The following is a 21521-nucleotide window of genomic DNA, read 5'->3' on the forward strand; positions in this document are numbered from 1 at the left end:
TCTCTGGGTTTTCTCAAGCGGCCAAAATTAACTCATCAGTCACGGTGTAACATTAAGCTAACAGATGTTGTTTTTCTCAATCACAGGTGACTCTGCTCTCGTTCTCGGTCGAAGCGGAGTGCACTTTCCTGGACTACATCAAAGGAGGGTGAGTGAATGTTCATTTACACACTGTGGATCCCTAACCTTAGTATACATGTGTGTGTCCAGTACACGTGTGTGTGTGTGTGCTTAAAAATTGGGCAAACTACCGTCAATCACATGCTATAAGTTACTTAAAAAGGTTGTTTATGGTCTATAAGTTCGATTCTATTAGTATCCCTCAATTTCCCCAAAACTGGAGAGCTCATGTCAGTCTTTCACATCCAATTAGGCCTTCGGAGTCTGTCTGTCTCTTCTAAGGATCAAAAAACAACTGACAAACTTTGTATTTTGAGGTGAGCTGCTCCAGGCGGCATGGACAGCACTGATCGCTGTCTGTTCGGACACTCTGACCATGGTAGATGTTGACAGGCATATTTGACGAGCGTGACACATCTGGAAGCTTTTGGGCTGGCCAAGTTTGGCAACCCCGTGGCAAAGGTTTCTAACCTTCTAAAGTATCAGTTAAACCTGACAGCTAGTTGCAGCTATTTGGAGTGACAGTTAAGGTGAGAGATATTACTGAACATTCGGGTTGAGATATTACTGCACATCCCAGACACATTTATAATTATTATTATAATAATAACAGCTTTAAAGAAGATATTTGGTCTCTAAGAATTTGACTTCTGACCATTACATATCATTTGAAAGCCACCCTAAACATTGAATATGACCGTAGACGGGCGTGAGTTTATTCAGACTGTTATATAATCTTATATACCCGTATCTTGGCAAGATTGTGCTTGCTTTCTTTTTCTGTGAGTCACTATTATGGTGCGTTCCATAGAGCCAGGGAAGAGGAGCAGAGGCAGGGGGGTCTGAAGGACACTGTAGCAGAAGAATAGAAGAATAAAATGTATTTAGAGTAAATGACAAGCAGTCATTAGGACAGCCTAGATTGTGAAATGTAGATGAGTTTAATTCTACTTGCCGAGATTTAAGGTTTAGCTTTATTGTTGTAAATAGGAATGAGACAAAGGATTTTAGGTGTATGTGTGTTAAGTAGCAAGTGAAAGCAGGTGCAGAAACAGTGACAGTAAACTGATTAAGCTCCAGGCTCAATCAGTAGAGGAAATTGCCACTCAAGCAGAAGTACCGGATTTAGTGCAAATACTAGAATCAGTGTCAAAATACGTCACCATAAACAGATGTTACACACAATATGCACTCAACACAACCACACCCATACACCCATACACACACACACACACACAAACTGAAGGGCTCTTGATGAACAGTTCAGACACCGTGAAAGAGAAGGGTCTCTCAGGAGCCAGTGGGCGGGAGGAAGGGGGAGGGAGGAGGAGGAAAGAAAGCATGTCAGTTTGACAGACAAACTGTCAAATCATAGTTACAGTCAAATAATTAAAACATGGAGGAAATCAACATAATTCCCAGGACATTACTTCATACTGCATATTTTATACCAATAAATTGGAATTTCCACTCATAAAAACATTAGTACATTTATTTTCCAGCCGGGCTATGAGTTTGGCAATAGGTTCTCCCACACTTATCATGAATGGATAATAACATTAATAAATACTGACCACGTTAACATCCAGCTTACCTAGCCTGGAAGGTTAACAGGATTATTATCTCCCCCCCCCCCCCCCTATTGTCTCTGACTGAATAGCTAATGGTTTGCGTTTATCCTTCTCTAAAAAGCCATGTCTCGCTCATGAAGATTATTGCAGCCAAAGTGTTTCATCAGGGAGAAAATTTAATTATGATTTGTTCATAAGGGCTCCATCAGTTTAATTGCTTGTCATTCAGTTTAGTGCATGTTCCTTTTCCTCTCCTTCTCCTCCTTCTCCTTCTCCTCCTTCTCCTTCTCCTTCTGCTGTCTGTAAGAAGGGCAGATGCTCCTGCTGTCTGTAAGAGGGGCAGATGATACGGTTGGTATTATCTAGCTTCAGTCAGAATGCTGCTGCTATCAAAGACAAAACAGTTTCTCAAATCTCTGTTTCTCAAATCTCTGCATTGGCTCCCGGTGTGGCAGAGAGTTGATTTAAAACACTGCTGCTCACTTATTCACTAAATGGTTTGGGGCCAAAATACATCTCTGAAATGCTTTTACAAAATGAACTCTCTAGAACCCTCAGGTCATCTGGGACCCGTCTGTTAACTGTCCCCAGAGTTTAAACAAAACATGGAAAAGCAGCATTTAGCTACTATGCAAGATTTAAGACTTGCGCCAACATTGACTACGTTTTATTCCAGACTAAAACATTTATGTTCAACATTGCTTTCTGATATATTACAAAACTTGCACTTAGCATTTTGCTCATTAATTTAAATACTTATACTCTTTCTCTTTTATTATTACATTAATTTTACACATTCTTTTTCAAATGTTGTTTCATCGTATGACATGTTGTGCGAAGCACATGACGTCTGCCTTATGTATGACTATGTCTATGTGACTTGTCTATGTGCTTGATGAAAAGTATCTTGATACAAGGGCACACACACACACGTTCACAAAAACACCCCTATCAGGAGTAAATCATTAGTAATTGAATTCATATGTGATATGGACTGCATTTGTGTATGTTTGTCAATATGTGTGTGTGTATGTGTGTTAGTATGTGTGTGTACGTACAATACTGTGTGTGTGTTTGTGTGTGTGCTTGTGTGATCAGCTTTTACTTGATCTTCTCTCCATCCCAATTTCAGAACACAGATCAATTTCACTGTGGCCATCGATTTCACTGCTTCTAATGGTGAGTGATTCTAAAGGGGACATAGGGGTTGGGTGCTGGGGATGAATGGAGATGCTCTGGTCTCACTGCTGTCAGTCCAGGGTTAAGTTAACCCTCTCAGTCCAGGGTTAAGTTAAAACTCTCAGTCCAGGGTTAAGTTAACCCTCTGTGTTTCTCTCTCACACACATATTCCAACTCTTTCCCCTGTCTCTGTCTCTACCTAGCCATCCACACACCCCTCATCCTCTGCACCCCTCATCCTCTGCACTCCTCATCCTCTGCACCCCTCATCCTCTGCACCTGTTCAAATATTTACATTTACATGTATGCATTTAGCAGACACTTTTATCCAAAGCGACTTCCAAGAGAAAGCTTCACAAAAGAGCATAGGTCACTGATCATAACAACGAGATAGCCCCAAACATTGCAAGCAGCCTAAACATGAAGCATACATTGTGAAAAACCAAATAATTGCCAATGGGAAGAACTATAAGAGCATGCAGTTAAACAAGTTACAATTAAACAACATGAAACTCAAAAACGTGCAAGTACAATTAAACAATATGACACCCAAAAAGTGCAAGAGTGTTCCTGTAGAAGAACAATCAACAGTAAAATATTCCACAGCGAGTACAAAAGTTCAAATCCGTTATAACTAACCAACAAGAGCAACATGTCTCTCAATAAGAGTCATTGTGAACCTGGAGGAAACTAACATCAGGTCCAGACAAGCATTCCTAAGTGCCGTTGTACTCCCGGAACAAGTGCGTCTTGAGCCTTTTTCTTGAAGGTGGGGAGACAGTCAGTGTCCCTGATGGAGGTGGGGAGCTGATTCCACCATTGGGGGGCGAGACCGGGCGGTCTTGAGCGGTGGGACCACCAGACGGTTGTCAGAAGAAGACCGTAGGTGGCGGGTGGGGGTGTAAGGCTGGAGGAGAGACTTGATGTAGTCGAGTGCAGTCCCGTTCACCGCTCGGAAGGTCAGTACCAGAGTCTTGAGTCTGATATGGGCCGTGATGGGAAGCCAGTGGAGGGAGATGAGGAGCGGGGTAACATGGGAGCGTCTGGGTAGATTGAAGACCAGACGGGCCGCCGCGTTCTAAATCCTCTGGAGAGGGCGGGTTGCGCATGCTGGGAGACCGGCGAGCAGCGAGTTGCAGTAGTCCAACTTTGAGAGGGCAAGTGCTTGGACTAGCAGCTGGGTGGAATACTGGTATCTCCTGATCTTCCGGACGTTGTAGAGGGTGAATTTACAAGACTGGGAGACCGCAGCAATGTGGGCAGTGAAGGAAAGCTGGTCATCCATGGTCAACCCCGAGGTTCCTGGCCGAGGATGAAGGGGTCACCGTAGCCGATCCCAGAGTGATTGTGGGAGATGAAGGGTTTGGCAGGGATGATGAGGAGTTCTGTTTTGGCGAGGTTCAGCTGGAGGTGGTGCTTGGTCATCCAGGCGGAGATGTCTGTGAGGCAGGCATCCATCCTAGCTGAGATCCCCGGATCAGTCAGGGGGAACGACAGGTTCAGCTGCGTGTCATCAGGTTGCAGTGGTAGGAGAAACCATGGGAGGTGATTGGTCCAAGCGAGGTGGTGTACAGGGAGAAGAGGAGGGGTCCGAAGACGGAACCTTGTGGGACACCAGTAGAGAGCTGGCGGGGGGCCGACCTTTTGCCTCCCCAGGAGACCTGGTAGGATCTTCCTGACAGGTAGGATGAGATCCACCGAAGTGCAGTGCCAGTGATGCCCATCTCAGAAAGTCTGGCGAGCAGGATTTGATGGTTAACCGTATCAAAAGCTGCAGAAAGGTCCAGCAGAATGATGACGGATGACCTCGAAGCCGCTCTGGCAGACTGGAGGGCAGTGGTGACTGACAGGAGGGCAGTTTTCGTGGAGTGCCAGGTTGTTCTGAGAGAGAAAGTTTCACAGTTGGTTAGATACAGCTCGTTCAATTGTTTTAGAAAAGAACGGTAGCAGTGATACTGGTCTGTAGTTCTGGAGGACGGCTGGGTTAAGGGAGCGTTTTTTGAGTAGGGGGCTAACTCTGGCCTGTTTGAAGGCAGAGAGGAAAGTGCCGGAACTAAGAGAAGAGTTAAGTACATGTAACAGAAAAGTTAAGATGGAGGGAGAGATGGTTTGAAAGAGAGGGGAGGGGACTATATACATAAATATACATAACCAGGATGGAAGAGTTAGGGATTGACTAGGGTTAGGCAGAGGGTTATGGATAGACATAGGGGTTGGGTTACGCAGAGGGTTACGGATACACTAGGGTTAGACTTAGGCAGAGGGTTATGGATATAGTCTTGTAGTCTTTGTTCCTGTGCGCCTGGTCACACGCTGTGACTCAGCTCGGATGAGATGGCTGCACAAGCCCTCAGCTTCACAGAAGGACCCCAGGCTGAAAGCCACACTTATGGCTAATGACTCTACTTACAGCCAGTAATTATGGCTAAGAGTTAAGCTTTCTATGGCAGTTAGAGACAAAATGGGGATTTACTTCCCAAAGGATTGAGGAAGGGATCCTAAACGCCTGTTATTTGGAGCAGTATGCAGCCTTTCCAGTGCTCAGCATGACCTGCAATTAATCCAAGACCATTGTTATGTTGTGTTGCTTCAAAGGATACTTTGAGGTCCATATAATATAGACCTGCAAAGTCCCCCATAAATAATCATATTTATAATCCCAGAAGGATAATAGTCCTACATGATATGGACACACCCTATTCAGTAGTGATGGCAGGCTTGCTCACAAAACAGTTGCTATAGTTTAGATGCAATTCTTTTAAAGCTTTGTTCCCTTCTAACCAACTGTAGTTTGTAGAGGTCATTGGGTATTTATTTTGCATGCTAATGTTTGGCTGATGTTGAAAACCACATTCATTCGTTTGCAAATGCTCACCACTGTATTCAAGGTCCCACCGCTGATCTGAATGTCCTCATCACCGCATTTTCTGGAGGAACTCCACACAACTTCTTATTGACATTACCTCCTGACTTTTGACCCACTCAGGTAACCCTTCGCAGTCCACCTCCCTCCACTACATGAACCCGTACCAGATGAATGCCTACGCCATGGCCCTGAAGGCTGTGGGCGAGATCATCCAGGACTATGACAGTGATAAGATGTTCCCTGCCCTGGGCTTTGGGGCCAAGCTGCCCCCTGATGGGAGGGTGTCACATGAGTTCCCCCTGGTAAGTAACTAGTGTGAGTGTGTTGTATCTATGTTTCTTTGATATGAAAAGTTTGTCTTCAACCTGCTGCATTATTACGAGGGGAACAAGACATCCCCTTTTATCCGACTGAACTCCTGTCCTCTCCAGAATGGCAACATGGACAACCCCTACTGTAACGGCATAGAGGGAATCCTGGAGGCCTACCACCAGAGTCTAAAGACCGTACAACTCTACGGTCCAACCAACTTCGCCCCTGTTGTGAACCATGTTGCCAGGTAAGGTCATAACCTGCACCTACTTCAGGCATAGAGTAACGTAAAGTACTGCATAACGCTAAGAACATTCAAATGATGTGCCATGTTCTTAATTTGTCTTTCCTTTTTAAAAGCGATTAACTGCAACACAAATTTAAGATTTATTAATTTTCATCTATGAATTATTCATTGTTAAATCACCATAAACATGACACATGATCTATTCAATAACTTTCGACACTTTTGAAAACATTGTATACACTTTTGTAATCGCATCAATGAACAAAGTAATGCTGTGAATCAGTCGCATCGTTGATAAGTACTTGATACTCTACTCTATAAGTACTTGATACTCTACTCTATAAGTACTTGATACTCTGCTCTATAAGTACTTGATACTCTACTCTATAAGTACTTGATACTCTACTCTATTGTACTCTGCTCTGTTTTAGGCTCATCTGTTCTCTCCCCTCTCCTCCTGTCTCCTTTACTTTCACTGTGTGTGTGTAAAAAAACGTAGGAAAAACTAAAATAAACGGTACATTATGGATGACACAGAGCATCCAATGTCGACATGACTGAGAATAGAGACATTCCTGATTACCCATGGCCATAAATTAGGGAGATGTTTGAAATTGTCACCATCAAAAAGGATCCCTGGCAAATGTGCTGAGCGTCTATAGTATCTATAGTGTCTAGTGTATTTTTGTATTAATATGATGAGAGGTCCAATTACCTGCGTGACACTAAAACAGGTGTAGTAATGTCTACTTTTTACTTAGGTATATGTCAAAGCCCACACTTCTTTACTTTAACTCGAGTGAAAACGTGTAGTCAGTACAACAACTTTTACCAGTCTTTTTAAACATGAGTATCTGTACTTCTACTTGAGTGAAGGACATGTGTACTTTTGCCATCTCTGGCCATCATAAGATGACCATCATAACATGGCCATCATAACATGATCCACACAGCTTTGTTAGCTGTTAGCTATCGCTGTGTCCTAGCCCCTCAGTCTTCCAGCCCTCCAGCTACCGGCGTTTTGGATCACTGGCCATGACCGTCTGCCTTTTACTGGGCACAAAATAACAGGATACAACATGTATTTACCATACTGAGATCAGATTAGAGAAAAGAGTATCTCTATCTTGCTCTCTTCATTCAGTTAGATAAGCCCTTTCTCACTCTCTTCTTTTTCCTTTTATTCTAGAGCTATATGATTCCCTCCTCAGCGGTGGTTAAGAATGTCATCCTGATAGAGCTGAATTAGACTTTCTAAGTTGCAGCAGGGGTAGGGCTAGGGTTACCCTAACCTAGCAGTGATGAAGGCCTCCCATACATTCTAAAAGACAGAGGTGAAGTGCAGGCGGAAGGTTGAGGTGAGGGTTGATTGGAGTGGAATGAACTAGAAGGTAGATAGTGCTATAAAATTCCCATGTTTCTAAATTCCCCTAAAAAGAGAGACGAGGCGACTGGCAAGATAATTGTAAATACACGAGCCGACAGTTATCGCATCACTTAGCATCTGAATAGGTCTGAAAAGAGGATGTTAGCTGGAGCGAGGGCATGAACAGAGAGAAGCTAGCGTCATAATCACATTTATTTGAGTCCTAGGTCATAGCGTTCTTTTGTGATAGGATAATAAGAAATTATTCATTTAATGGTGATTAAGGATCTGACGATCGGCAAATAAAGGTTGCAAGACTAAATCTTGAGCTCTGTGTGTGTGTGTGTGTGCGTGCATGTGTGTGTGTGTGAGAGCATGTGTGTGCGTGTTTTCTCACAGATATGCAGCGGCAGTTCAGGATGGTTCCCAGTACTTTGTGCTTCTCATCATCACAGATGGCGTCATCTCAGACATGGCCCAAACCAAGGAGGCCATCGTCAACGTGAGTATCAGACACCAGCAGCACTGCTGAACTCAGAGGTTAGAGGCAGCGTACCTTGGCAGTGAAAACACCAATGTCAGGCTAAACATTGGTTTCAAAGTGATGTTTGAAAAACTATCAAAAAAGTAAACGAAAAAAAAGGCGAGAGAAGGTAGGACAGGATAAAGAGGGAGCAAGAAAAGGAAGAAGATGGAAAAGGAGAAGATTAAATAGTGAGGGAGAGAAAAGGACAAATAAAGAAAGAGCATCGGGGGTGTAATGAAAGACAAAGACAGCTAAATGGAGTGAGGGAGGACACGTGTGTGGAGGAGGGATGAAATAGAAAGAGACCGAGTCAACGAAGAAGGGACATTGAAAAAGGGGAAAAAAGAGGGCTGAAATAAAGTGACAGAATGACTTATCGATTTATAATGTCAACTGCCAACTCTTCACATATTGGTCTGACCTTCTAAGTTGACATAGCCATTCTCTGTCTCTGAGCTGTGAAACAACTGTTCTGGATAGCAGACTGTCATCATGTTTTCTGTCCTCTGACGGGGCGCCTCATCAAGCTAGGCCCTCCTAAGATGCCAGTGGTGCCACCCCGAGACACCAGACCACCCAGCAAACTGGATTTAAAGGGAATTTGCGACTGTTAGTCAAACCGTTAGAACAGCCACACCTTCCTTTTAAGATCTTGCCTGCTGCTCTATCTTACCTGGCCGTGGCTCTGCCCCCCTGCTTGACTCCATCCACCTGACTACACCCTCCACACTGCACCTGGCGTAACTCCGCTTTACCTTATACCTGCATCATCTGGCTGTGTTACCGACTACTGTGCTACACTGCTTCTGTTTATTGGACTTCTCTTACTTCATGTAACACATTGGTGGAGGTTGTGTAATGTGCTTAGTAGTGAAAGTGTGCTGGAATGTCTGCACAGTCAAAGTGTTTGATTTGGAGTGTGTGGACATTCACATGTATGATTGAATCTGTATTTGTATAAGCATGTATAAACATATCTAGTTTATGGATTATGTTTGTGCATGTGAGCTTCTGTAAGTGTGTGTGTTTTCCGTGTGTATGTGTGTTTGTGAGAGAGAGTGTGTGCACCTTCCCCTAGCCCATCCTGTCCCCAGAGGAGTTTCAGGAACACTGACCCACTTGGTCTCCTTTCTTCTGCTGCTGTGAAGGTTATGCATCATTTAGAGGAAGAGATGCTCCCTCTAGTAGCTGTTCTTGAGATGATCCTCTTACTTTCTCCTTTTGTCTGTCTCTTCACTTTCTCTTGTTCTCCCTCTCTCAGTCTTTCCCTCAGTGAAAAATGACAGTCTCAGTTTTCTCTCATTCTTTCCTTTCCATTCACATCCTTTTTCTCTTACTTCCTCCTAAAAATCATTCTCTCTGGCTTTGTTTTGTGTTGCACCTTCTCATTTCCCTTTCTTCCATCTTTCATGTGTTTTTCTCTCCTTTCCATCCACCGTTCACTCCTCGCTCGTGTTTCTCTTCCCCTTCCCCCTAACCCTACTGCTCTCACTGAACATCGTGCTCTGCCCTAACCCTACTGCTATCACTGAACATCCTGCTCTGCCCTAACCCTACTGCTCTCACTGAACATCGTGCTCTGCCCTAACTGAACATCCTGCTCTGCCCTAACCCTACTGCTCTCACTGAACATCCTGCTCTGCCCTAACCCTACTGCTCTCACTGAACATCGTGCTCTGCCCTAACCCTACTGCTATCACTGAACATCCTGCTCTGCCCTAACCCTACTGCTCTCACTGAACATCGTGCTCTGCCCTAACCCTACTGCTCTCACTGAACATCCTGCTCTGCCCTAACCCTACTGCTCTCACTGTATTCAGGAGAGGGTGAGTCATGGGTTGTCAGATGTGACTTCAGTCCAGTGTTACCAAACTAACCAACAGTCTGACACAGGCGTAAGATGCATCGTGGGTTTTGTTTGGTGTGAACATGGAGGAAGGCAGTGACAGCGCTCATTTTGTAACCTTGTAGCGGCCAGAATATATAATACTGACCATGATCATTTTGGTCACTACATTCGTGATCCAAAGATGGCGCCGCAGATGGCAGCCACGGCCAGTCGGTGCGGGTTAGTTAGGGTTAGTTACCCTAACCCGGTCTGTTTGTTAGGGTTAGTTAGGGTTAGTTACCCTAACCCGGTCTGTTTGTTTGGTTAGTTAGGGTTAGTTACCCTAACCCGGTCTGTTTGTTAGGGTTAGTTAGGGTTAGTTACCCTAACCCGGTCTGTTTGTTAGGGTTAGTTACCCTAACCCGGTCTGTTTGTTAGGGTTAGTTAGGGTTAGTTACCCTAACCCGGTCTGTTTGTTAGGGTTAGTTAGGGTTAGTTACCCTAGCCCGGTCTGTTTGTTAGGGTTAGTTAGGGTTAGTTACCCTAACCCGGTCTGTTTGTTTGGTTAGTTTCATTCCGTGCTCTGCCAGGATTCCCTGAGTTCTCTCACCAGGGACAAGCTCCTAAACACAGAGAACCCTAACCCTAACCCAGGGACAAGCTCCTAAACACAGAGAACCCTAACCCTAACCCAGGGACAAGCTCCTAAACACAGAGAACCCTAACCCTAACATTAGGGAACGTTTTTGACACGACTGGCACTAAACTAGGATTTGACACTTACAGAGAACAGAGACTGGCTTCCTCCAATCCCATTCTTGCTTAATATCTGGGAACCAGTTTAATTAGTATTAAAAAGCCTTCTCTGTACTGACAACAATCCGCCCTGAGGCCCCACATAAACCATCTGCCTGCTGGAGATAATAGAGCCATAGAAGGTGTAAATACCACATGAGCGTGGAAGCCCAAGTGGCCACAGGTGATCTTTTATTCTACGTGTCCAGAATATTATAGGATGGTATTTTTCCCCCTTCTTCTTTGGACAGGAGCGGTTTATATCTGGTGTGAGTGCAGTGCGATTACCGTGGCGGTAACTGGTGTTGATTGACGCATTGTTTTGTTTTCTTATTACCGTTCTTCACAGCTGCCAATCACAGTTGGAGAAGGTGGCATAAATGGGGCAATGATGCATGGGTTATTTTAGGTGCCGTTTGATGTGTGTGGCGTGTGTTTGTATGTATGTACATACGTGTCTTTTTCATGCATTGTGTGGGTGGTGTGTATGTGTGTGCAAGTTTCTTAGTGACTCGTGTGTGTGAGTGGGAGGACTGACAGGAGCTATGTTGAACACTGATCATTTGGGCATGTCAGTCTGTTCCAGCGCAGGCTGAGATGCCGAAGCAGCTCCCGCCCCCGTAGCAAATTAGGTTGGCTGACTTGCTATGTTAAGTCTTGTCCCGGAGATAAAAATGTACTTGTTCAATAAAATTGTCTTCCTGAGAATACGTAGCAACAGGAAGCGCTTTAGACAGACTGACTAAGTCTGAACAATTACGAAGTGTAAACCTGAAAATGAAGCAAAAAAAGAGCAAGGTTTGGATGAGGCATTACCTGCTATTCCTTAACAGACGAACATGCTCGTACACAGTCAGTCAAACGTGCACATGCACACCTCAACACAAACACTTTGACTAGGCAACGCCCTTTACTTCCAATCACATATACATATCCTCCACCAATGTATTGCATCAAGTAAGAGCACACCAACAGAGAGAATCGGTCCAGCAAACAAGTCAGTAACACACACCATGTTATATTTGTTTGTTTGCAGTTAACATGCAAACACTTATTGCATGTTTCTTAATGTAAATATGTCCTTTTTCTAAGTGGGTATAATTGTGCCAATATTTACAGTGAAGTACGGTAGAATGTCCTGCCTTGCATGGTGTGTGTTGGGAGGGGCTGCAGGGTTCTGGTGTGTGTTGGGAGTGGCTGCAGGGTTCTGGTGTGTGTTGGGAGTGGGGGAGTGGCTGCAGGGTTCTGGTGTGTGTTGGGAGTGGCTGCAGGGTTCTGGTGTTTGGTAGGAGGGGCTGCAGGGTTCTGGTGTGTGTTAGGAGGGGTTGCAGGGTTCTGGTGTGTGTTGGGAGGGGCTGCAGGGTTCTGGTGTGTGTTGGGAGTGGCTGCAGGGTTCTGGTGTGTGTTGGGAGTGGCTGCAGGGTTCTGGTGTGTGTTGGGAGTGGCTGCAGGGTTCTGGTGTGTGTTGGGAGTGGGGGAGTGGCTGCAGGGTTCTGGTGTGTGTTGGGAGTGGCTGCAGGGTTCTGGTGTTTGGTAGGAGGGGCTGCAGGGTTCTGGTGTGTGTTAGGAGGGGTTGCAGGGTTCTGGTGTGTGTTAGGAGGGGCTGCAGGGTTCTGGTGTGTGTTAGGAGGGGCTGCAGGGTTCTGGTGTGTGTTGGGAGGGGCTGCAGGGTTCTGGTGTGTGTTGGGAGTGGCTGCAGGGTTCTGGTGTGTGTTAGGAGAGGCTGCAGGGTTCTGGTGTGTGTTGGGAGGGGCTGCAGGGTTCTGGTGTTTGGTAGGAGGGGCTGCAGGGTTCTGGTGTGTGTTGGGAGTGGCTGCAGGGTTCTGGTGTTTGGTAGGAGGGGCTGCAGGGTTCTGGTGTGTGTTAGGAGGGGCTGCAGGGTTCTGGTGTGTGTTGGGAGGGGCTGCAGGGTTCTGGTGTGTGTTGGGAGGGGCTGCAGGGTTCTGGTGTGTGTTGGGAGTGGCTGCAGGGTTCTGGTGTTTGGTAGGAGGGGCTGCAGGGTTCTGGTGTGTGTTAGGAAGGGCTGCAGGGTTCTGGTGTGTGTTGGGAGGGGCTGCAGGGTTCTGGTGTGTGTTGGGAGTGGCTGCAGGGTTCTGGTGTTTGGTAGGAGGGGCTGCAGGGTTCTGGTGTGTGTTAGGAGGGGCTGCAGGGTTCTGGTGTGTGTTAGGAGAAGCTGCAGGGTTCTGGTGTGTGTTGGGAGGGGCTGCAGGGTTCTGGTGTGTGTTGGGAGTGGCTACAGGGTTCTGGTGTTTGGTAGGAGGGGCTGCAGGGTTCTGGTGTGTGTTAGGAGGGGCTGCAGGGTTCTGGTGTGTGTTGGGAGGGGCTGCAGGGTTCTGGTGTGTGTTGGGAGTGGTTGCAGGGTTCTGGTGTTTGGTAGGAGTGGCTGCCGGGTTCTGGTGTGTGTTGGGAGTGGCTGCAGGGTTCTGGTGTTTGGTAGGAGGGGCTGCAGGGTTCTGGTGTGTGTTAGGAGGGGCTGCAGGGTTCTGGTGTGTGTTGGGAGGGGCTGCAGGGTTCCGGTGTGTGTTGGGAGGGGCTGCAGGGTTCTGGTGTGTGTTGGGAGTGGGGGAGTGGCTGCAGGGTTCTGGTGTGTGTTGGGAGTGGGGGAGTGGCTGCAGGGTTCTGGTGTGTGTTGGGAGGGGCTGCAGGGTTCTGGTGTGTGTTGGGAGGGGCTGCAGGGTTCTGGTGTGTGTTGGGAGTGGCTGCAGGGTTCTGGTGTTTGGTAGGAGGGGCTGCAGGGTTCTGGTGTGTGTTAGGAGGGGCTGCAGGGTTCTGGTGTGTGTTGGGAGGGGCTGCAGGGTTCTGGTGTGTGTTGGGAGTGGTTGCAGGGTTCTGGTGTTTGGTAGGAGGGGCTGCAGGGTTCTGGTGTGTGTTAGGAGGGGCTGCAGGGTTCTGGTGTGTGTTAGGAGAGGCTGCAGGGTTCTGGTGTGTGTTGGGAGGGGCTGCAGGGTTCTGGTGTGTGTTGGGAGTGGCTGCAGGGTTCTGGTGTTTGGTAGGAGGGGCTGCAGGGTTCTGGTGTGTGTTAGGAGGGGTTGCAGGGTTCTGGTGTGTGTTGGGAGGGGCTGCAGGGTTCTGGCGTGTGTTGGGAGTGGCTGCAGGGTTCTGGTGTTTGGTAGGAGTGGCTGCCGGGTTCTGGTGTGTGTTGGGAGTGGCTGCAGGGTTCTGGTGTTTGGTAGGAGGGGCTGCAGGGTTCTGGTGTGTGTTAGGAGGGGCTGCAGGGTTCTGGTGTTTGGTAGGAGGGGCTGCAGGGTTCTGGTGTGTGTTGGGAGTGGCTGCAGGGTTCTGGTGTGTGTTGGGAGTGGGGGAGTGGCTGCAGGGTTCTGGTGTGTGTTGGGAGTGGCTGCAGGGTTCTGGTGTTTGGTAGGAGGGGCTGCAGGGTTCTGGTGTGTGTTAGGAGGGGTTGCAGGGTTCTGGTGTGTGTTGGGAGTGGCTGCAGGGTTCTGGTGTTTGGTAAGAGGGGCTGCAGGGTTCTGGTGTGTGTTAGGAGGGGCTGCAGGGTTCTGGTGTGTGTTGGGAGGGGCTGCAGGGTTCTGGTGTGTGTTGGGAGGGGCTGCAGGGTTCTGGTGTGTGTTGGGAGTGGCTGCAGGGTTCTGGTGTGTGTTGGGAGTGGCTGCAGGGTTCTGGTGTTTGGTAGGAGGGGCTGCAGGGTTCTGGTGTGTGTTAGGAGGGGCTGCAGGGTTCTGGTGTGTGTTGGGAGGGGCTGCAGGGTTCTGGTGTGTGTTGGGAGTGGCTGCAGGGTTTTGGTGTTTGGTAGGAGGGGCTGCAGGGTTCTGGTGTGTGTTAGGAGGGGCTGCAGGGTTCTGGTGTGTGTTAGGAGAGGCTGCAGGGTTCTGGTGTGTGTTGGGAGGGGCTGCAGGGTTCTGGTGTGTGTTGGGAGTGGCTGCAGGGTTCTGGTGTTTGGTAGGAGGGGCTGCAGGGTTCTGGTGTGTGTTAGGAGGGGTTGCAGGGTTCTGGTGTGTGTTGGGAGGGGCTGCAGGGTTCTGGCGTGTCTTGGGAGTGGCTGCAGGGTTCTGGTGTTTGGTAGGAGTGGCTGCCGGGTTCTGGTGTGTGTTGGGAGTGGCTGCAGGGTTCTGGTGTTTGGTAGGAGGGGCTGCAGGGTTCTGGTGTTTGGTAGGAGGGGCTGCAGGGTTCTGGTGTGTGTTGGGAGTGGCTGCAGGGTTCTGGTGTGTGTTGGGAGTGGGGGAGTGGCTGCAGGGTTCTGGTGTGTGTTGGGAGTGGCTGCAGGGTTCTGGTGTTTGGTAGGAGGGGCTGCAGGGTTCTGGTGTGTGTTAGGAGAGGCTGCAGGGTTCTGGTGTGTGTTGGGAGGGGCTGCAGGGTTCTGGTGTTTGGTAGGAGGGGCTGCAGGGTTCTGGTGTGTGTTGGGAGTGGCTGCAGGGTTCTGGTGTGTGTTGGGAGTGGCTGCAGGGTTCTGGTGTTTGGTAGGAGGGGCTGCAGGGTTCTGGTGTGTGTTAGGAGGGGCTGCAGGGTTCTGGTGTGTGTTAGGAGAGGCTGCAGGGTTCTGGTGTGTGTTGGGAGGGGCTGCAGGGTTCTGGTGTGTGTTGGGAGTGGCTACAGGGTTCTGGTGTTTGGTAGGAGGGGCTGCAGGGTTCTGGTGTGTGTTAGGAGGGGCTGCAGGGTTCTGGTGTGTGTTGGGAGGGGCTGCAGGGTTCTGGTGTGTGTTGTGAGGGGCTGCAGGGTTCTGGTGTGTGTTGGGAGGGGCTGCAGGGTTCTGGTGTTTGGTAGGAGGGGCTGCAGGGTTCTGGTGTGTGTTGGGAGGGGCTGCAGGGTTCTGGTGTGTGTTGGGAGGGGCTGCAGGGTTCTGGTGTGTGTTAGGAGAGGCTGCAGGGTTCTGGTGTGTGTTGGGAGTGGCTGGGAGGGTTCTGGTAAGATGGGCGCCCAAGCTGTGTAGTTGGTCCCACCTTCCTCTCTCTCCACTCCCGGCCCACAAAGTCTCCAGTTCCCAACATCACACTTTATTAACACCTTCCCCTCTGGTAACAGAAGTGTTTTTGCTGTTTCCTCAGTACTGTTCAGCTGACACGTGTGTCTGTGAGACACGTGAGGGTCTGTGTCATCAGGTTTTTCTAAACGTTATCGTACCAGTGTAGATTGTTGTTATTTTGCACTTGGCTTGTTATTTTACTTCATGAAGGTATTAGAAACAATCTGAATAATTAGGGTTAGAGTTAAGTAACAAAGATCAGTGCTGAATCAGACCTGGTGCTGGTCTGACCTGGCAGCTCAGGGGACTCCCTCTGGCCTAAAGGCTCTCCGTAAAGAGTCAGGATTTACTGAGCAAACAGAGGTTTTTAACATATAAGATGAGCGGGCCGATTGAAAAAGTGCAAAATTGGATTTGAGGCTCAGAATACACATGGGATCACACTGATCAAGATTGGGTCCTGTTCATCGTCCCCTTTCAGACAGATAAGATGTCAAGATGTTAGGGATTCACCAAAACATACAACCTTTCTATCAGCCATCTGCAAATTCCCTATTCTTCCATTGCAGAGGGGTCATTGCTGATAAAGTGCTGCAGATAAATCACCAGAATCCTTCACAATCTCCACTGGATTAAGACAAACTAAGAATAAGCAGTGTCACGTTAGCATTAGCCTGCTCCTTCAGACTTAGTACGTCTGAATAGCAGTACCGACGTGTTCACTGTTACTGGACCTTCTGCTGATGCTCCTGCTGATTGACAGAACCTCAGCGCTTACGTACCCGTGTCAGTCTGATTGGCTGATTGTCAGAGCCGGGTCACCGATAATGAAACGATCACTTTGCTCACAGTTGATGAAATGAAAAAACATGGTTCCCTTAGCGATGGTATAGAAGTGCACCGTGGTTTGGCATGTGTACTTTCTTTATATATATATATACAATTTATATTTGTGTAATTCCCCAAAACCATGTATACACCACTTCAACACCATGTCTGGTACACTGTTGAGATCCTTTTTAATAAAATAAAAGTATAGGAATGAATGTTTGTATTAAAGTAGTAGTGTCTCTTCCACAGGGTGCTAAGCTCCCCATGTCCATCATCATCGTGGGAGTGGGGCAGGCTGAGTTTGATGGTAAAGAGGCATCTTTTTTAACAACATTCATCAGTTACCCATAACCTTAGCCTTAAGTACATATAAACAAAAAATATGATAGATTAACTACAGACAACTGTCTATATCCTTATCTACTACATTTTGTTCGTTCCAAACAAATAAGAGACTGTTTAGCAACAGCTAACAAAATGTATCCACCAATGTTGATACTCATAATGAGTGAGGTAAGTTAGGTGCTAACCTTGAACCCCTAATAGAAAGCTTTCACCTTTTCAATGCCTGAGAATTGTTAGTTGGAGTGCAGAATTACCATACAGTGGGCTGCCGACCCACATTCTCATCCTCAACATGAACTCAGAGAATGAAATGACTGATACAGGGCCAATGTATTCATACACTCACTCAACTTGGAACAGTTCACAGCCAGGTAGTGCAACCACTCTCCTTTACAACAATTAGTCAGAAGTAACTGTAAAGGAAATCACTATTTGGTTCAATAGAGGGGAGCAGAGTAAGTGGATGTGTGCAGTTTGTTTATGATGGTTTGGGCTAATGCTGGGTTCACAGTACCCTGGACAAATTAGTAACCGGATATTTTTTAGTCATCTGATTGCAAATGTTAGGAGGGAGGATTTTTTACATACAGTATTCTTATAGGATAATTAATATTGATTGAACTGCATAACCTGAGGAATGAGTCATTTGGTTCCAATTTGGAGATAAAAAAGTTATCTAGAGAAAAAAAATCCTGTGTCTGTGCCCTCATGAATGCTAACACGTACATGTGGCTTCATGTGCGTCTGTCTGCTGTGCCGTCTGCAGCCATGGTAGAGCTAGATGGAGATGACATCAGGATTTCCTCCAGAGGAAAGCTGGCAGAGCGAGACATAGTTCAGGTGACCCACATCATTACCTGCAAACTCTATTGATTTATAGTGTACAGACTACAAAACATCTATCATTTAAATGGTTAAATGGCTCAACGTTAAAAAGTCCTGTCTAGTCATAGACCCGTCTTTTTGTGGTGAGAATTCCTAATCTTTCTACTCCACTCTGTCTCTGCCTCTGTCTGTATTTCCCTCCCTCTCCTCCACGCTGGCTTCCTTCCTCCCTTGTAGTTTGTCCCATTCCGAGACTACATGGACCGGACAGGCAACCATGTGTTGAGCATGGCTCGTCTGGCCAAAGACGTGCTAGCAGAGATCCCAGACCAGTTCATCTCCTATATGAAGAGCAGAGGGATCAAGCCCAACCCTGCCCCGCCCCCCTACACGCCCCCAGGACACACCCACCACACACAGATCTGAGCCCCACTTTAACCGAGCACTGATGGGAGATAAGATTTTGGCCAACTTAGGCAGCCCACTGGGAAACTTCCCATGAATATATAACAAAGAGAAGTGACATACAAGTGGGAGGAAATGTTTGTGTTAGTACCTCCCAGTGACTCCTCAAGAGGTGGTTTCTCTTTGTCATGGTTTTATCTGTTTTGTTTTGTTTTGAAGGAGTGACAAAGATTGTGAGGGAAAGAGGAAAATGCTGTATCAGGTCTTGAATGAACAGTGAACTAGTGAACTAAACGTCTTTTTATCAAATTAAGACTGTGACTGTTTCATGTCTGGTGTGAGAGCAGGTCGCTTTGAGGTCATGTGGTTGAAACTTGTGCCTGTTTATTGTTATTGTTAAATGTATTAGGACAAGTGCGCCCTCATCCAAACTTTGACCTTGGCTGACCTTGGTGTGGCTTCTCATAGCCTGTTTAAGGTGACATTTTTAGACACCTCAATAAATATATTTGTTTTAGGTTTGAGGTTCAAATAATTTTAGTCAGATTCAGTTTGAAGTGTTGCAGTGGGTTAGGATGTCTGGTGGGGATTCCCGTGGTGTTGACAGGGAGCCACCTCTTGACGCGTGGGTTTATAGAAGCATGTTGGTCATTCAGATGAAGTTAAGGCATCGTATTTATTCTTTAACAATTTCAAAAGTTGCATGTTTATATAATAGATATGTACAAAACATGTTTCTATATGAACGTCCCTGATAGATTTCTACTACAGAGCTCAGAAATATTTCAACAATTTTGCACTTTTCACAAGATGTGTCTAAAAGCACAAGTAACAGATCATTTTACATAAAAAAATAATTGTTTAATATTTACGCTAACTTGTTCTTTCCATTGTCTCCAATTGTCCCCTTCGGTCCAACTATGGTTCCTCATCCCAACTGTTTAAAAAGCAGTGTTTTTATCAATTAATTCTGTGACAGATGTGTTCTTGCTGTCACCATACCAATAATGTATTGTATGAATACCAGGAGAACCCAATTTTTTTATTTAATCTCCACTTTGGCCACTGAGTGATGTTTATTGATCAAGCCACACAAACACGATGCATGGAGCCACAAGGGAAATGCATTGGACACACATGTTGGTCAATACTCTGATTGCTGTTAATGTTACGAATTGGATACTAAATTAAAAGCAATTTACACTTATAAACCATAATTCACACAGAAATATGTGATTGACTATGTGGTTCTCACTTTCAGTCTCCTTTCTATGCAGTTCTGTGTTGACACTCAGCCACTCAATAAGACTGTTTAGAACACTAAACACAACTACTTCATTTTCAGTATATCTGAAAGGACCATTTTAATTGTCTTTTATCCACCAGTTGATTGCTTTACTGCTGCCTTAGAAGACATTAAAAGTTCATATTAAGATAAGAGGAGACTACATGTCAGAATCAGAATTGGTGTTTATTCGCCATGAAAGTTTGCACAGACAAGGAATTTACTTTGGCAGGAGAGCCTACCTAGGCAGCCATTTTCGGTGCCAAATGTCCACGATGTAGCAAAAAGATGGATCTCTTCCATGACAGTGCTATCTCGTACCTAACTCTAACCCTGCTCTGTGATACCTAACTCTAACCGTTCTCTCTGATATCTAACTCTAACCCTGCTCTCTGATACCTAAGTCTCACCCTGCTCTCTGATACCTAAGTCTCACCCTACTCTCTGATACCTAACTCTAACCCTACTCTCTGATACCTAACTCTAACCGTTCTCTCTTATATCTAACTCTAACCTTGCTCTCTGATACCTAACTCTAACCCTACTCGCTGATACCTAACTCTAACCGTTCTCTCTTATATCTAACTCTAACCTTGCTCTCTGATACCTAACTCTAACCATGCTCTCTGATACCTAAGTCTCACCCTGCTCTCTGATACCTAACTCTAACCCTGCTCTCTGATACCTAAGTCTCACCCTGCTCTCTGATACCCAACTCTAACCCTACTCTCTGATACCTAACTCTAACCGTTCTCTCTTATATCTAACTCTAACTTTGCTCTCTGATACCTAACTCTAACCCTACTCTCTGATACCTAACTCTAACCCTACTCTCTGATACCTAACTCTAACCGTTCTCTCTTATATCTAACTCTAACCTTGCTCTCTGATACCTAACTCTAACCCTACTCTCTGATACCTAACTCTAACCCTACTCTCTGATACCTAACTCTAACCCTACTCTCTGATACCTAACTCTAACCCTGCTCTCTGGTTCCTCAAGTACAATGGAAAATAGAACTCTGCCCATGTCAACAAATCACACCCCATGAGTAAGACATTTTCAATGAATGAGCAAGTGAGATTAATGGGGCGAAATTGGTGTTAACTTATCATTATTTTGGTACGATTTTGTGTATATGGGAGTTAATAAGAGATGATCTGTACACTGAAACCTACTGATAGATTTTCTCATTAAGAGTTGTGTAGACCTGGAGATCCGGAGTGTGTTTATGAGTAATTTACATATTTCTCACAGGCAACTTTAAGGGAAGCACTTTATCCCTTTCCGTTAACAGACATGCTTCAATTGTAAATGTTTTGTTATTATTTTTGGAGATGATCGTCTTACTATATATACAATATCTACAATATCTTTTTTTTCTGGAATGTGTAATGATAAGCCATTTAACCTGCCGATTATGCCACATCACCTGCCCACGTCACAGTTTAAACTGTCTCTGACGTGGGGATGTAGGGTTGTGTTCGTGAAAAATCATGAAGAATAAAGAGTGTTTGTACTCTGTGCCAACACCTGGAACATAGAGACCATTCCATCTGGATTATGTGCATGTTAGTGCCAAATATGGCAGCAAGAACTGGACTGTTTGCTTTCTCTTCTCTTGTGCCAAAAAACTGAAGCTGTAGCGGACCAGCATGTTGCATTAATAAGAATGTATATTTTCACAATGTTACGTCACATTCTGGGACCCTAATGGGCAGGTGAAAAAATATGAAGGTCTAATATTTTTGCTTTCCGTCTTACTTAAAAAAAGGTATTGATAAAAGATGTTTAACAAGACCCTCAACGTTGTCAGCACGATTCTATATCCATGACCAAGCCCAAACGAAATTCAGTAGTGGTTTGAACCGAAACTGTACTGTACTGTAGCTAGTGGTACGTGGCAGTGGAGCGAGTGGTACGCAACAGTAGCTAGTGGTACATGCCAGTGCCTCCACTGGCACCTAGTGGTACGTGCCAGTGCCTCCACTGTTACATGACAGTTACTGTTCTGTTGATAGTGGTACGCAAGTGTCCCGTGGCAGTTGCATTGGGTGTCTTGCAGCTTTTGTTTACTGTCATGTAGCCTAACTGCGCCGC

The 21521-nt window shown here is 46.2% G+C and overlaps 1 protein-coding gene across 5 annotated transcripts in view; it reads left to right on the forward strand.

The window, feature by feature from the left end:
- The window catches only part of cpne5b (copine Vb), a 104919-nt gene extending 83635 nt beyond the window's left edge, over positions 1–21284 (forward strand). For 3 of the 5 annotated variants that reach the window (XM_047025983.1, XM_047025984.1, XM_047025985.1), the window contains 8 exons: positions 87–148; positions 2824–2870; positions 5858–6039; positions 6169–6296; positions 8062–8164; positions 16810–16867; positions 17672–17745; positions 17968–21284. In XM_047025983.1, coding sequence (XP_046881939.1) covers positions 87–148; positions 2824–2870; positions 5858–6039; positions 6169–6296; positions 8062–8164; positions 16810–16867; positions 17672–17745; positions 17968–18156 — 843 coding nt within the window. In that variant the 3' untranslated portion in view covers positions 18157–21284. The remainder of the gene's footprint in view (positions 1–86; positions 149–2823; positions 2871–5857; positions 6040–6168; positions 6297–8061; positions 8165–16809; positions 16868–17671; positions 17746–17967) is intronic. The other 2 variants (XM_047025987.1, XM_047025986.1) reach the window with 1 other exon arrangement.
- The last annotated feature ends 237 nt before the right edge of the window (positions 21285–21521 follow it).

The sequence above is a fragment of the Hypomesus transpacificus genome, chromosome 9 (genome assembly GCF_021917145.1).
Source record: "Hypomesus transpacificus isolate Combined female chromosome 9, fHypTra1, whole genome shotgun sequence".
In the NCBI taxonomy this organism is placed as follows: Eukaryota; Metazoa; Chordata; class Actinopteri; order Osmeriformes; family Osmeridae; genus Hypomesus; species Hypomesus transpacificus.